At 42.7% G+C, this 17,215-nt stretch overlaps 1 protein-coding gene across 2 annotated transcripts in view; it reads right to left on the bottom strand.

Annotated features, from left to right (window-relative positions):
- fat1a (FAT atypical cadherin 1a) overlaps nucleotides 1-17,215 on the bottom strand; it is a 115,970-nt gene that overhangs the window by 38,067 nt on the left and 60,688 nt on the right. For both annotated transcript variants that reach the window (XR_011930104.1, XM_072462567.1), the window contains 6 exons: nucleotides 10,937-11,212; nucleotides 10,102-10,312; nucleotides 5,376-9,428; nucleotides 3,909-4,105; nucleotides 3,021-3,174; nucleotides 1,306-1,539 (listed from right to left, as the gene is read on the bottom strand). Coding sequence is in view for 1 of the 2 variants with exons in the window: in XM_072462567.1 (XP_072318668.1) it covers nucleotides 1,306-1,539; nucleotides 3,021-3,174; nucleotides 3,909-4,105; nucleotides 5,376-9,428; nucleotides 10,102-10,312; nucleotides 10,937-11,212 (5,125 nt within the window). In the remaining variant the exon portion in view is untranslated. The remainder of the gene's footprint in view (nucleotides 1-1,305; nucleotides 1,540-3,020; nucleotides 3,175-3,908; nucleotides 4,106-5,375; nucleotides 9,429-10,101; nucleotides 10,313-10,936; nucleotides 11,213-17,215) is intronic.

The following is a 17,215-nucleotide window of genomic DNA, read 5'->3' as shown; positions in this document are numbered from 1 at the left end:
GTGGTTGCTAGTATACCGCGTGCCCCTTTCAAAATGGCTGCTATGGGGAAGTCCCGGATGTATGACGTCACCGCGAACGCATGTATAAATATCCAAGAATACTGCGTGCTAAATGCTGCGAGGATTTGCAGCATTTTAACGTCTACAGAACAATCCGTGTACGTTTCTGGGGTAACGCCATGTCAACAACCGCCATTAACAAGTTGTGATTGGACTTGAATTTGCTGTGCTTAAAATACACATGATTTGCCAGAGGGAAAAGGTAGAGTGAGTTTTCACCCATGACCCGACTAAAACAATAACGAAAAGTGCGTCAAAAAACAATACATTTGATTCCTGGTGTATATTTTCCATCCAAAATCATAACAGGGCTTTAAATGTAATCTAATTCCTATCAATAGTTTGCAATAAACTCTGAAAGGTAGAGCAAACAAGATGAATTGGCCGTCTTATGGATTTGCATCAGGCGGGTGGAAAATTGCATTTAGGTCTTTTGAGAATTGCAGCTGAAGAGAAAAATTTCATTAGAGTGTAATGGGGCTTTTAATTTGTGGGGTTGATCACTCATGAAATTTTGCATTTGTTATCCTCCCTCTTGCCTTTTTTTGTGTCAGACAATTGTCTAATTGGGAGATAATAACCTTAGCACAGTTCTGGCACTTGGTGGAGATGAATACCTGCACAGTGGAGCATTCATTACAGACATGAATTATAAAAGACGTTCTCTTTATTAACACTGGGGCAGGGCTGGGCAATTCATTGAAAAATTGACTATTATTTGGGATGGGTTCTTGAATTGAGCGTCCAAAGTCGACCCTCAGTCAGTAAAAATATGTGGTTTTGAGCTGAGGTCAGACTTTGGAGGGAGAAATTTGAATATTATTTGTGTTAAATGGCACAGACTAAAAGGTTGTATAGTTGTTCACAAAATCATTACTTAACACAATTTTTTGCTTTGTTTTTGGAAAGACCAAATCAAATCGAATTGAAAATCGAGATCGATCAATATGAGAACACATTATCAACCAAATAAAGGTTAAAATATGGTGACTGAAGGCTTTAAGAAAGTGTATTAATGGTTAAAATCTGAAATTGCGAATCATTTTTTGACATTGTGCATTAATAATGCCACCGTCTTTGTTATAAAAAGGTCTTTTCATACATGTTTGTAAAGACGAGTCTGTAGAGTCCAGATAATGATTATGATTATAAGAACTATACCCATGGTTTGTAGCACTTCTCTAAGATAAAACTCAAGCCCTTTTAATGACTTTTCTTGTTTAAAAACTCAAACATTTGTCTTACCGGTGTCTACATCTGTCGCCGTCAGTTTGGCCACATACGTCCCGATCTCGGTGTTCTCAAAGACGGTGAAGGCGTACGCGTCCGAGGAGAACTGTGGCGGGTGGTCGTTGACGTCTTCCAAGGCGATATGAACGTCGGCCTCGCAGTAGCGCCCGCCGCCGTCCACCGCCCGCACTTTGAACCGGTGCCACTCGGCCTCCTCCCGGTCCAGGGGTTTGGAGGTCTTCAGCTCTCCTGCAAGTAAAACATTAGATTGGATTAGATACGCTTTTATTTGTCCACACATGTACGGAAAAGGGACACAATGAAATGAACACTGTCACTTTAACCCTAATTTAATCACCCACTGACTGCACTGTTCACTTTCTGCACTACATCAACTGTAAATTTGTGTAAATATTAAGCCTTTTTTTATTTTTTATCCTATTGCAGATTTTAATTGCTTCTCTTTTTGACTTATATAGGTCGTTTTATCATTGTTTATTGTTTTACGTTGCACCGAATCACCAAAGCAAGTTCCTATGTTTGTTAATTCGGTAAATTGACAATGGCAATAAATCCTTTCTGATTCTGAATAAATAAATATGCAGATTATAGATTAACAAAACATTGCATAGTTGGGAACTATTTGTTAGAGAGGAAGACTGTGAAGTTGAGTGGGCCATGCAACACGCCAGGAGGAACTCCCAAAGATTGTTTTGTCCAAGGAGCTGTATTTAGTACGCATACAACCACTAAAAACGAATGTGACGCAGCAACTATAAAGACTGTGTTCTGGAACGCTATAATCCCCTTTGTTCACAGACAAATAAATAAGTCATTGATGATTGCGAGGGGAGACAGAATGGGAAACATCGAACTAGGCTGCTTAAAGCGGCTGAAAGTGCAGTGGGAGCGTGGACAACCAACATTAGATATCTGAGACCGTTTCGCACATTTAAAGGAGTTTTTGTGAAATAGCAGATGTGGATTACGGCTTGATCGAATCCAGAATCTTAGTTGGAACACTCTTTGTTTCTTTGTTTCTTTGCTTAAGAGGTTTTGTTTGTTTAAAACCCGGTTGCAGATGATTAAGGGCTCGATTTCTATTTTTTAGTACAACCATATGGAGAGAGTGGCTTTATCTACATTTATAAAGAGGCTTTATCTAAAATATCTGAAGAACTTTTTGCTTTTATACATTCAGTGCATATATGACATGTATTTGCTGGGCCTTTAACTTATCTGACAAAACATTTAAATAAAAAAAATTGGTTGTTCCAAGCAATGTTTTTTTCCTTTGGTGTTTTTCACTCAGTTCCATTCATATTCTTTTAACACTAAACAATTCATCTTGGTTTTCATTTTGATACAAAATATATACCGTATTTTCCGGACTATAAGTTGCACCTTTTTTCATAATTATGGCCGGGGTGCGACTTATACTTAAATGTATACTTATGTACTTATACTCCGGAGCGACTTATATGTGATATTATTTGTTACTTTCACATTTGCAACTGCATTTCATACTCCAGTGCAACTTAAATATGTTTTTTTCTTCTCTATTATGCATTTTTTGGCTGGTGCGACTTATAGTCCGGAAAATACGGTATATATGTTTATGCTTTTTAATGTATTAATCAGGACACAAAACCTGCTGTTGTCTTATGAATGTAATCATGAATTCTTCACATGTTCAGATATCATTATGTTGACGTCTCCGAGACACCCACCTGTGTCAGGATCAATTATGAAGAGTTCAGCTCCGTCTCCCTGGAGCAGGAAGGAGATCTGGGCGTTGGAGCGGATGTCGGTGTCGGTAGCAGAGACCTGCAGGATGAGTCTGCCAGCGGGAGAGTCCTCCGGGACGCTCTCGCTGTAGAGGGTCTGAGGACACAGCGGGGGGCGGGAAGAGAGACGCACCAGTGAATTAAAGGGATAAAAGAAACAGATCGGAAAAGATACAAAATGACAGATAGGATTTGAACAATATTTGTCCAAGGTCAAAATCAAGGATGTGGTTATTCGGCTGCTGCATTACATTTTTAAAGACTTTTTGGCCCAGAGGCTGTATTTGACAGGAGAGTACAGCTTGAAATGAGGAAGGAGAGTGGGGAATGACATGCAGCAAACTGTCAAGAGTCGGGATCGGTAAACTGAGATGTTTATTCCATGTTAGACCCTGAACTTAAAGTTTTCTACATGATTATGATAAGATTTTTCATTTGACATGATTATAAGCATAAGTATGTACATTTAAAGGTGCATTACGCAACTTTCCTGGTGGATGTTATTACTTCATCTGGAATATTCCACAGTATTGCATTAATAAGGAAGGTCAAGTTACAGGTCAGCTCTGTAGAGCACTGACTTCACTCACAGCAAGAAAGCATTTTTCAGCAATAAAAACCCTGGTGATTGAATAAAAGCAAGATACAGTATACATTTAATGCAATACTGTGGAACATTCCAGGGAAAACAAAAACATCTCCATTGAGAAAAGCAGGTAAGTAATAGAGTGCATATTCATTATCAAAAAATACAATTATGACAAAAACATTGCGTAAGTAAGTTGTTCATTTGAAGTACCCATAACAAATACAGTGAGTAAGAGTCTTTACCTTTTCGCACACTGGGCTGTTGTCGTTGGCGTCCAGCACCTTGACCTCCACCACAGCCTTTGCGGTGAAGATGCCATCGCTGGCGGTAACGTTGAGGAGATAATTGTCCTTCTCTTCACGGTCCAAGGGCTTCCTGACAGAGACCTTCCATTCATTCTGAACGTTCTCGATCGCAAATTGCCCGAGCGGGTCCCCCCCTGTTTGGAGTTAAAGAGAAGTGCTTTAGAGTCATCAGCGGCGCCGACCTCCCACTTAAAAGCGTGATCATTAAGAAGACGGGCATTACGGGCTAAACAGCGAGCTCCTTCCAGCGTAATATCCATTCATTATAAGTGATTGTTTAAGTATTAATCACAAAGCAAGTTAGTTGTTTCTTTTTTTTGTGTGTGCAAATGTTTGTTCCACATTCATTCTCCCCACCAGGAAAACAAGCTTGACAACCGTTCACAATTCAAGTGTTTGATTTCTCTAGATACTTCTACACAAGGCATAGTTATTCATACTTGCTAATTAGGATCTGAGGAAGCTTATTGCTCATAATTATACATTCTTGTAATATAATGACCCAAATATTTGCCTTCAGCTTCCACAGATTAGGCTTTAACTGTCTCCAATCAGATAATAGCGTTGTTGGAAGATGAGATATTATTGTCACATAAACTTATCTCCGACGAGTGTGTTTACAAAGTGAGTAAACACATCAATATTGCCAATTATCTGTTCCACTATTCCTTCTATTCAATGGGTTATTGTTCAAAGGTAAATAATCCATGAGTCACAAAATTTCACCAACATTGCAAAAAGAGTTACGATGTACAAATCTAGATAATGTGTAGATAATCCCCAATCAGATTATTGCACCGTATTTTCCGGACCTTTTTACATAGTTTTGGCAGGGGTCTGGCGACTCCAGAGCGACTTACATGTGATATTATTCGTTATTTTCACACTGGCAACCACAAGAGGGCGCTCTAGGCTCTAAGCGATGCAGAAGAAGAGTCGGCACTTCCTCTACCTCTGGAGTTGTTTAGAAGTGACACAGAGGAAGAAGAATTCAATGGATTTAGTGATTTGGGGTAAAACTGATGCTTTGGTAAACTTGTTAGCATGTTCTTTATGCTATAGTTATCTGAATAACTGTTAATATGTTACGTGAACATACCAGACACTTACCACAGTTCTGTCTGTGCGTCATGTAGCTGAAGGTGTTAGCGTTAGCATACGTACACCTATTCACCATGTTCTAATCTGTTATTATTTTAAATTGCATTAAAAGATGAAATGTCTGTTCTTGGTCTCGGATTTTATCAAATAAATTTCCTCCCAAAAATGCAACTTATATATGTTTTTTTTCTTCTCTATAATGTATTTTTTGGCTGGTGCAACGGAAATACGGTACAATAGGCCACTATAGAAGATGCATTAAACAAGCACTTTTTACATCTTCTGAGAACATAAAACACCCACCTGTGATGAAGTAGTTGACTTGTTTGTTGATATCCTCAGAGTCATCATCCGTAGTGCTAAGAATGGCGATCACTCCGCCAGGTGGGTCATCCTCACTGACTGTCCCTTTATAGATCTCTGCAGTGAAGCGGGGAGGATTATCGTTCACATCTGCTACAGTTACTTCCACTCGCACACTGGTAACGTGCTGGACTTTATCGCCTTGGTCCGTTGCCAGGACTGCAACGGTATAATTGTCAACCTTTTCACTGTCAAGCTCTTTCAGCGTCGTGATCCACCCCGTTTCACTGTTAACGGCAAAAAGCTCAAGGATTTCGTGAGACTGCTGTTTGGGGTCCAGGCTGTACACAACATGTCCGTTAGTTCCAGAATCTAAATCGTTGGCTTTGACTTGGAGAACTTGGGTGCCGCTCGGGAGATTCTCAACAACAATCGCCTCGTACGGGTCCGATTCGAAGACCGGTTTGTTGTCATTAAGATCTTTTACTTGAACGTTGACGCTGACCAATGCAACGATGTCGTAGTCTTCGTGTTTGGTTTGGGCCATTAGCGTTAGCTGGTACCATTTCGTCGTCTCGTGGTCAAGACTTTTTTGTAGCTTCAGTGTACCGGCATCTCGGTCGACCACAAACACCTCATTCTCGTTGCTTTCTGGAGTGTTGCCCCTTACAAGAGTATAAACAACCGGTAGTTCGCTTTCAGCTTGAATTATGTCGATCTCTGTGCCAATGGGCATGTCTTCTGCGATGGCATAGCGATAATGCGGTTCAGAAAATGTTGGTATTGGTGTTTCTGGTGCCACAATTCTTATATGAACTTTAACTACTGAATGTTTAGGTGGATTTCCAGTGTCTTTTGCTCGTACAAAGAACGCGTACAGCTCATTTTCAAGTCCAATTAGACTCTCTTTGGTTGTAATGGCACCTGATGTTGGGTGGATTTCAAAGTTTTCACCAACATTTTCAACTTCGGCTTCGATGGAATACTCAATGTCAGCGTTGGTGCCCTCGTCCATGTCTGACGCTGCGATTTTGACAACAGATGTTCCCCTTGGGGCATCCGAGGCAATGGTTGCTTTGTATTCCGCCGCTCGGAACTGCGGGGAATTGTCATTGACATCTGTGAGTATGACATTGACCGTGCTGAATCCTACTTTTCCACCACCATCTTTGGCCTCCAGGAAAATTTGAATGACTTTCTCGACGGCATTCTCCCGATCAAGAACCTCCATGGTGAAAATCTCGCCATTGCTCTTGACAGAAAACTTGTCCTTTGCCAAATCATTGACAATTCTGTAAGTTATTTGTCCATAAATGCCTTCGTCGTCATCTTCGGCCTTTGCTTCAGCTACCAAGGTACCGGCGGGGGAGTTTTCGACAAGTTCCACCACATATTCGGATTGTGCGAAGCTCGGGTTGTGCAAGTTTGCTCCGACAACTGTTATCAAGACATTTCCAGAAGTTCGGAAAACACCATCCGAAACTGACACGGTGATGTTGTAAAATGGTTGCATGTGTGGCCGACGGTGGTTGGATACAGTAACGGCTCCATTTTGTTTGTTGATGGCAAAATTCTGGTCATCGTTGCCAGAAACGATGGCAAACTCCAACTCATTCAAGTCGGCGCCATCCGCATCAGTCGCTTGAACTTGTGTGACAAAGTAACCTCTTGGAGCCAGTTCACTGATTGTGCAGTTGTACGCACTCTCCGTGAACACTGGCGCATTGTCGTTGAGGTCTGTAACATCGACGGTCACGATGATGTCGCTGGACAGAGCTGGAACTCCGAGGTCGACAACTTGCACTTGTAATTTGTGTTGCTGGATCTGTTCGCGGTCAAGTTCTTTTGCGGTAGAGATTACCCCGGTGTCACGATTGATTGTAAAATATGGCGAGTTAAGGTGGAAGAATATCTCTTGATTATTACCAGTGTCGTCATCATCGGCATCAACTTGCAACACTGATGTTCCGATCACAGATGCTTCGGAGATGTTAACGTAATAGATTTTGGAGAGGAACTTGGGAGCATTATCGTTCACATCTTCGAGAATAATGTCGACAAAAACATCTGAATGAGCACCTGTCAGCGAGTCGGTGGCCCTAACGTTCAATTTATAAGCAGGGTGGGCTTCAAAGTCTAGAGGTTGGATTACGTGGATGACACCTGTATTAAAATCTATTGAAAACTGCTTGAAGGGATCACCCTCTGAGATTGTGTACACTATGCGAGGTCCTTCCGAATCACTGGCCTGCACGTGGAGAACGGGAGAATGCAATTGGATGTTTTCGGGAATTTCAATGCTGTAGAAAGTCTTTTCAAACACCGGCATGGCTTTGTTCACCACAGTTATAGTCACTTCGACTTCAGCCGAGAGAGACGGCTCGCCATTATCCCTCGCTATTACAACAACAATGAAGTCTCTGTTGAGGGAGTCTTTGTCAAACTTCTCTCGGAGTAGGACCTCGCCTGATGGGGTAATTTCAAAGTGGTCTAGGTGTTCTTTGAGTTGATATTGGATATGAGCGTTTGCGCCAGTGTCTCTGTCCACAGCTGATACTTGGAGGATCATATGGCCTTCTTCAGCGTCCACTTGAACCAAGGCGTGGTACGGACGGTTCAAGAACATAGGCTTATTATCGTTCACATCGTCGACCGTAACTGTTAAGAGAACATGAGCTGTTTCGTCCGGGTTACCCTCTCTCTTGACCTCAACAACGATATCAAATTTATCTTGTGTCTCCCGATCAAATGCAACGCCAGTGGTGGAGACAACCCCAGAGGTGTGGCTTATTTTAAATCGATTATCGGGGTTCAATATTTTGTAAAACAATGGTTCGTTGACTTGGTTCCCCACAGCGGCGATAATCGCGAGTGTCTTTTTCTCTTTCGAGTTTTCTTCTACGTGGGATTTGTAGGATTCTTTTGTGAATTTCAATTTGCTCTCCTTGTTTTCCTTAACATTAATTTTCACGGTTGCAACTGCTGCTGTCCTGCCGTCCGAAACGCGAACTGTGAGCTCGTATCTGCTTCTCAACTGAGTGACATTCTGGATCGAAATCATGCCTGCAGTTGGATCGATTTTAAATTTATCGCCGATGTTACCGTCGGTGATTGAAAAGAGAAGTCGGGCGTTGGGCTTGGAGTCGGCATCTGTGGCGTTTACCCGAATTACCTCTACGCCTTTGTACGTCGGCACGATAACGGTCGCTTCGTAGCGCTCTTCACTAAAAACGGGAGCACAGTCGTTGACGTCAATCACTTCGATCGTGATGTTGGCGGCCTTTTCCGCAAACAAACGTGGCATTCCCAAATCGTGGACTTGGACCGTGAAGCGGAAAACGTTTCTGCGTTCGTAATCCAAAGCCGTTGTGATCCTGATCGCTCCTGTGCTGGAGTCGATGGCGAAATAGTTGTGCGCAAAAGGCTCGACGATTTGGTAAATTAGCATTGCGTTGCGGTCGCTGTCGGCGTCAGCGGCTCGGATGACGAAGGGAGTGTTTTCGGGTGTTAGAACGATACTGTTGACAGGAGCAGATTCGCTGATTAGACCTTTGAACTCATTCTGGATGAATATTGGCGCGTTGTCATTCTCATCCTTTAAGTGGATTAGAAGCGTGGCGTTATTGGACAGGCCTGCCATGTTGGTTGCTTGTACCGTAAGCTTATATTGAGAGGCGGTCTCATAATCTAAAGACTTGTGAGTCACCACCACTCCAGAGTTGGGGTTTATATCAAAGGCGTTATTGATGTTGCCACCTTTAATCTGATAGAAAATCGATGACTGGCTGACGGCTGTGACCAAGCTGACGAAAGTACCTGGGTTGGCGGATTCACTGACTTCAGCAGAGTACTCGTTTTCCGTGAATTTGGGCGCCGCGTTGTCGGAAACGGTTACCGCGACGTGTACAGTAGTTGTTGCTGACAGCGGGGTTAGTCCTCTATCCGAAGCTTTGACTGTGAGCTCAAATTGGGTCTTGCTGCTTCGATCGAGTTCCTTGGCTACGATAATTGTCCCGAGAACGGAGTCGATGGAGAATGAGTTTGCCACATTTCCTGAAGAAAAAAACAAAAGAAAAAACACAAAATTGTAATTGTTTTTTTATGCGTCTAGTCTCCAAATAATTGTACACAATACCCAAAAGACTAAGATGTGCAACCCCTTAACATTTTAATAGTTGTTATCTTTAATGGGTTTAGCAATTGATCCTTGAGAACACAATACTCAACCTTTCATAACATTATTATTTTTAGTTTGGAATTTTTAACTGCATTTATGTTATTATTCATTGTTTATGGCTAGTAATTAAATACTGTAAAAAAAAAAAATGTATGTAATAATAATGCAAAATCAAACCTATGCTTTAGAAAAATAAAGATTTAAACTTCAATCCCGTTCATCAATGTTTGCCAACAACGTCGTAAATCATCATGGAAATATGTAACTTTTTTTCCCTTTAAACAATGCACGCATCATTTTCTCATAATACGACCCGTTGTTGCTCGCACCGTGGGAAAATCTGAGGGGGGAACTCTGTCTCCCACACGTTTGGAGATCCTCTAACAAAGTCTCCAATATTCTCCGCTCGATGTCAAGTATTCCATTCACGGTCAAGATGCAGTGGGCGGCGGCTCTCCGGATGACTCATACGTTACTGAACGCATTTACATCGCCGAGTCTCAAACTCTTTAGCATCAATTTAGTGTCCAGAGTCAGAGTGTAATATACCTGATTCGATGCTGTAGAGGATCTCAGCGTTCCGGCCATTGTCCTTGTCGAGGGCGGTGACCTGGAGTACGGCCGTGCCCACAGCGGCGGATTCGAAGGCGCGGCCGGAGTACGGGGCGCCGACGAACCAGGGGGCGTTGTCGTTGGTGTCGTCGACGTTCACGATGACGCGGACGAGGTTTCTCTTCACTGGGATGTCCTGGTCTCGCACCTGAAGGGAAAGCACAAGATGCAGAATGCTTTTCATGCTTTTTTTCCTTCATTTAACCTTTTCATCAAAATAACAGGGCTATTTTTAAAACAAAAGTTCCTGAGTTGGTCCACAACATGCTGATTGAGCTATTTATATTCACATTTAAACAGGGCACTGTGTCATTTTTCTGGTTGAGTGTTTGCAATCTGCTCGTCTTCAAGAAGATGCTATTCCTTTGCCTAGAACGTTCCGCAGTATGGCATTAAACTCCTCGAACTATCGCAGAGGAGACAAGCAGGTGACCAGGCTAAGCTACCGGTCTAATCTGTGGAGATGCAAGCCCGCTTACAGTAAGAATGTATATTTTTCATGGCATTTTTGAGCAATAAAAACACCTGTAATTGGATAAATGCTTATGTTTAATGCCATACTGTGGAACATTCCAGGCAAAGCAAAAACATCTCTATGTAGACAAGCCGGTGGCATCCCCCCCACAAAAAGTCACACCGTACACCTTTAAATTACTTACATTATCTGATAAAGCATATTTCTATTGACGGTTTTATGCTAATTATTGTCGTTTCTGTTGTAACTTTCTCGCAGGACAGTTCCAAGATGTCTTAGAACACAAAGGATCGTTACCATGACAGTGAGGATGTGCGTGTGCATGGTCTCGTGGTCCAGTGGCTCGGCCGTGTACAGCGTCCCAGTTCCCGGGTCCAGTCTGAACTTCTTCAGGCTGAACGGGTCGGTGCTGCTCAGGAGCGTGAAGGTCAGTTTGTTCTTCTCGTCTTGATCCGTCGCGGTGATGGTCAGGACTTCGGTACCGGCCGGCGTGTCTTCGGGAACCGTCACCTCGTAGCGCGGCTGAGAGAACTGAGGACGGTGGTTGTTGGTGTCGATGACCCGGATAAGGACCTGGGGGGGAACAAAAGGACATGACACTTGTTAGCAGGGCACATAACAATGGACATGTGTGTCTTCAATAAGCTAATGGCGTACAAGTATTTCAAACTGACATTTTAGGACATTTATATCTCTTCATTTGAAACTTAGCCTTGTATTTTAAAAGCCATTGCAACAATCTTAACTGTCTATTGCTGTTTTTATCTTACAGTTAAAATATAGTGCTTGTATCCAGGAGTTCTGAACATGTACAGCACTTTTGGACACAAGTTCTATGTAAATAATCTTGACCTTAACCTCCAACTATAAATACATAATTTTTCAAGGCAATTCCCACACTTCCAACTAAAATGGATGGAAACATGGCAAGTTATTTAGTGGCGCTTTTCGGGCATAAAATAAGATATAACTTATAACGACGTGATGCTGTGACTGAGTTCATTGTTAAATTAAGCAATCGGAAAAATAGTCCGTTACATATTGACCAAAAAAAAAAACATATCCCATGACTCCCCCGACAGCTGAGTTCATTGCAAAGTATAAAAAAACCACCAAAAAATACCAGCATTTGTTGTTTTGGATGACAATATAGTGCTACTACGGCAAAAGAAGGTCTGAGCCACTCTCGGGGCTGTGCAGTACACACCAAATCAATACACATGACAGCAAAAGCCACGCAAAAACATGACAATTGCACCTTCCAGTAAAACAATTAAATCGATATTATGTCATCTGAATTCTTACAAATGGATATAAAATCATTCTATCCCAACAAAATGTGGTTTTGGCGAGCGAACAAGACTAAAAACAAGCAAATAATACAAACAAGCAAGCAAAACAGGAAGGCCGACTAGGCGAAAAAACGAGTAGCTTCGGCATTCGCCAAACCACGGCTCAGCAGCCAATCAGAGCCAAGCACACAAATTCCTTCAACCAATTAGCGCGCAGCATGCCAATTTTCACTTGTAAACAGTAAACTGTAATGGCGGACTATTGTGAAACGCTTCCCGTCCCGATTTAATGATAATATTCCCTTTTTTCTAAGATGTATTAATAAAAAATGGCCGTCCCTGCACTCGAAAATGCCCATCCACATTTGAAAATACCCCGTCCAAAATAAGGGACTCTATCTAAAAGCCTGCAAGCAAGCTATCTAGTCAGTGCAGTAGAATGAAGTCCACATTCTCTCTTTGGACCCAAAACACAGCCAAAGCCTCTTGCAACCCCGAAAACTGTACATTTCCACTGGGAGCCGCTTTTATCACCACCAGCCAGTCGTCTAGTGGACTTCCGACAGAGGATTACGGAGAGCTGCTGGAATGCCATCTCGGCTTCCCGGGCTGGCGAGGGGGCTTCGGGCCTTTGCCAAACACGGGGGAACAAAGGGATCAGGGCTAGATTAGACACCTGCATACCAGACACCAGGGGGTAGTGTCGCCGCACAAAAACGCACCAGGGTGAACCGCTCGAGTGGCAGAAAAGTCCCAAAAGCCTGCGATACGTGTCAGGCAACGGTCGGGCCCGCTGTTTTTGGTGGTGACGTCGTTAGCTGAGCCCAGTAAGAATATATCCTGGATAAATATAGAGCAAATGTGACAGGAGCGATAACATTTACAATCTGTTGTGTGCTGTGAAGTTGGCAGAGCTGTAGAGGCGCACATATGTCATCTTTGAGGGGGGGGGGGCTGGCAACGCGCCGCCGTTTCTGCGTCATGGCCGACCGGAGTCGAGCGGCTAATGAGGAAGATGGAGGGTAATGGGCAGGGAGGGTAATGGCCGTTAGCCTCAAGGTAAACTCTAATCTGTGCTTTGTCTGGGTATATTTATTGGGTCGTTCCGCAAAAGCTGTTGACGTTGACAGTCACAAAATTCTTATATATTCCCCGATATCGTCTTTTTTTGCTTTGTTGTATTCGATCATTCTTAAAGATTTTGTAAAATTTAGTTTTCTTCCCACCGACAGCCCTGTTACATATTTGAATGCATTTTTAACCTTTTGTTTTTTATTTAATGAATATCTGCGAGTAATGTAATGTCATTACGTAAAGCACGTGGCTCTGTACCGATTGACAATTGTATCGACTAGAAATTGGTAAAATTGTCACTCCTGTTGCAGTCGTTCCTGTCACCAAACTGCAGATTTCTAACATTTGATATTACCATACACAATGGAACGACCCTCGTCTTTATTTAACCAGTATTGCAATGGCCTTAGCTTTATTTTGAAGTACTTCCTTGTCTAATTAGGTCCCTTCCTTTGAGCTACATTTGGAAGTATTTAAATCTGTTTGTACAAGCATGGTGGGAAGGAAGGAATATGGTAGTTTGAGGCCACTTAGCTCCAGGCTGGAAGGGGACAAAAGCTATGACTTGTCTTTTGCAATTGTATTTGACAGGGTTTGAGGGAATTTAATATGATTTGTGCTTTTAACTCGTGTGGTGGAGATATGTGCTTATGGAAATGAAGAAGTGCACAAAGGTTCCACTTGTAGCTAGGATGTACAAACGGTAATTTGTACTTTGCATGCTCGAACTATCAATTCACGCACTTCAGTCATGACGTTGTTTTTTAGAGGATTCTGACCATCCAAAAATGTAAAACAGCAGGATTTTGAATTAGAATTGGAAAAACATGTTTTCACCTCTTTTCATAGTTTTGGCCGGGGTGCAACTTATACTTATGCTTTTATACTTATACTCGGGAACGACTTATATGTGATATTATTTGTTATTTTCACACTTGCAACCGCATTTCATACTCCAGTGCGACTTATATATGTTTTTTTCATCTCTATTATGCATTTTTTGGCCGGTGCAACTTATAGTCCGGAAAATACGGTAGTAATTTGACTATTTTTTGCATTAAATGCCGGTGATTGCAATCGACCCGTCACTATTAGTCGATTATAAAGTGGACACGCTTAAGATATCTTTTAATTCACGTGCAGCGTGCAAAATTACCCATTTACAAAGAATAGCCAAGCAGTTTTCAGTTTCCTTTTTGTTTTCCCCAGACATTATACATAAAGGACCAGCTTCCAACTGTCACAAATTCCCTTCTGCCCACACGTTCACACGCTAAGAATTCGTCCACTGTATCTCGGCCTGGCCAGCGTCAGATAACACGTACTCAGTGTAGCGACTGAAAGGTGGCGGATATCGGCATGGCGACCAGGTCAGAGGCATTGACATCCGCTCACAATAGACTATTTTACGTGGCTTAAAAAGGATTCACAAAAGCACCATTCAGCTTTTAGCACAGAAATTAGCTTTTCCCCCCTCCTCTCTTTTTTTTCTTCTTTTGCGAGCACACCCTTCAGCACTTCAAAAGACACGCTGGCCTCGAACATCACAGAAGTGGTGTGATGAAGGCTGACTGTGACTGAAAACGCTGGTGTGGGAGAGAAGACGTTTGAGGCTTCGTGCGCGTCTTCCTCTGGGGAGCGCCGGTGAGCTCGGGACGGAGACGCACGTGTGACAGACGGAGACGCTAAAGGAAATGGTGAAGCGAGAGGGTAAAGAGATGACAACATAGTGTATAGGGAAAAGGCAGATTTAGAAAAAAGTTGTAGGTGACAAAATGGCAAGAGTAGAAGAACTTAAAGAGAACTAAACTTAAAGAAAACTGAAATTGAATGAGTAAAATACACAATTCACTTCCGAGCTTACTCAATCCATGGCTTCTCCTTCACGCCACAAGCCAAATAAATCCTTCAGAATCACAATAAAACAATATAGTTGACTAATAAACATATTGGTCGACTAACTGCGACACTATTAACCAATTAATCGACTAAACAATATAAGCAAAGCAGTAGCACATGGTCAGGGTAATCAAGGCAAGCAGTAATTGACCAATAATATTACTGTGTGTCATAGCTATATATACATTGTTCTAAAAAATATCCAAATAAGCCCCTTTTCCTCTCACTTCTGCTGCTGACGCTCGGTGTAAGTCATGCTGCCTTTTAGTGCCCTCTACAGGCCGCTTCGCAGTACTGCGGGGAAGCTTGGTTCTTCTTCTCCTGCAGCTGCTCAGTCTGTGGCCGTGTTCAGAGGCTCGTTCATGCTCCGCCCTCTAACATGAGCTTTTAGAACCAGAGCGGACAGCAGCATCTTTTAGAGCTCTGCACATGCTCTGAGGACCACACAGCCTCAAACACATGGATCTGAGCTCAAACCAAACTGAATAAACCTGTGGGAATCAGGGATGTTTGCAGGTTCTGCCCTAACTGAGTGTAAAGAATTAACATCAACTCAAGCGCACAATGCAATTTATCCTGATTAATCGTATTTTAAACGTGGAATTAATCAGGACAGGAACAGTAGCAAATTAACTACAATAACTCCTGGAATTGAACGCAGAAACATATTGCGGCGAGGCAGGAATGCCACTGTTTAAATATGTTGTAAAACCTCCATGTCTGCCTTAAAAACACTGTGATTATTGTGATACATAGATGGACATTGTAATGGAACAGCAAATGGGAAAAAAAACTATTTCTATGCAAGACAATGGCCCAGCTAGACTTTTTTACTCCAGGTTTAATGCTCGTATGCCGCTTACCTCACACATTTCTGACACACACATTTTGAGTTTCCTGGTGAGTTGGTTGAACATTTGGCCTGATCTTAGATTTCTAGAAAGCACGTTTTTGTTACTACTCACAGACCAATGTCAAAAAACAACCTTCATGTTCTTGCTTCCGCACATCAGCAGGGAAAGCTTTTTTTGGTTACTTTTAATATAGCTGTCAGTCACAATCTTAGGGATCGAGCTAACCCTGTGTGTTCAAAAGCCACAAATATGTTTTTACTGGACACATTTTGCAACTTCTGCTGCCATTTCCAGATATTTCTAGCAGATTAATTTATACTCCATAACGCCACGCTAATTCCAATACTTACAAACCTTACTTTTCTTTTCCAATACGTACTATAGACGACCTGTGTATCGCTACATCAAAGCCTCAGTGCCATATGATGCAGAAACCATGACGGAAGCTTTACAAACTTGGACGGAGATAAGAAGGGAAGCGGGAGCAGATTGAACAGCTTGAGGTGCTTCTTCACAGTGGAGGGAGGAAGTGCTGAGGCTGACTGTATACGTCGGGAGGGGGGGAGGGGAGTGTTGGCCCGGCTCCTGGCCATGAGGTGCCCGGCCAGGAATGCACAGGCCCTCCACTCAGCTCCATCAGCTGATCCCTCTCAAGACGCCTTCTACAATGCTCCGATGGAAAGCGCGGCACAGAATGGAGGACTGTTTTCCACAGACCTCCCACAGATCTGAGGGATGGTGTTGATGTAAGATAGCAGTGGATTGAGTTTCAGTTTTTAGACTCTTATAGTAAAGTGATTATAGTGTGAAAGAGCTTTTGGGCCAATTTTGACACAACATTTTAGTAGCACGGCAAGCCGAACTGCCTCTGCCTTGCCGTGTACTGGGGTTACGAACTGCGACGAACACACAGCATTGCAGCAGCGATTTCAGACATGTTTCACAGCCGTGTGGTGCGAGTGCTGCTGAAGCCGAGGGCAAGCAGCACGGACGCGGTGAAATACAGCCGGAAGTGGCAGTAAACGCCGCTCTGAGGGCGCAACGGGCACCTCTGACCCGCTTCGGAACAAATCACAGCACACGCGAACGCCAGAAAAGGTTTGCGGCAAAACCCTCTGGATCGAAACAAAAAAAAAGCGGTTTGCTAACGGGTTTCTATGTTTGGGAAGTTAAAACGTACCTCGAACAGTGTGAGCAGGTTAACACACATGTCACACACACGTTACACACACTCCCATCGTGAGCTCGGACCCTTCTCGTATGAGCTTCATATGCACAGTGTGAGTTTGGAGTCATTTGGAACCACTTCAAACCGTAAAATCGTACTAAATCACACAGCGTAAACCCAGCGTAACACAAATGAGTTGATACACAAATACAACATCACACAGTATTACATTAGAAACTCTTATTTGCTGTAGCATGAAATGGGGACAGAAAAATGGTTGAGGTTGGGA

This window comes from Eucyclogobius newberryi, unplaced genomic scaffold (genome assembly GCF_026437365.1).
Source record: "Eucyclogobius newberryi isolate DKJ021-1_F unplaced genomic scaffold, fEucNew1.0.hap1 SCAF_4, whole genome shotgun sequence".
In the NCBI taxonomy this organism is placed as follows: Eukaryota; Metazoa; Chordata; class Actinopteri; order Gobiiformes; family Gobiidae; genus Eucyclogobius; species Eucyclogobius newberryi.
This window is presented reverse-complemented; position numbering and strand designations above follow the sequence as displayed.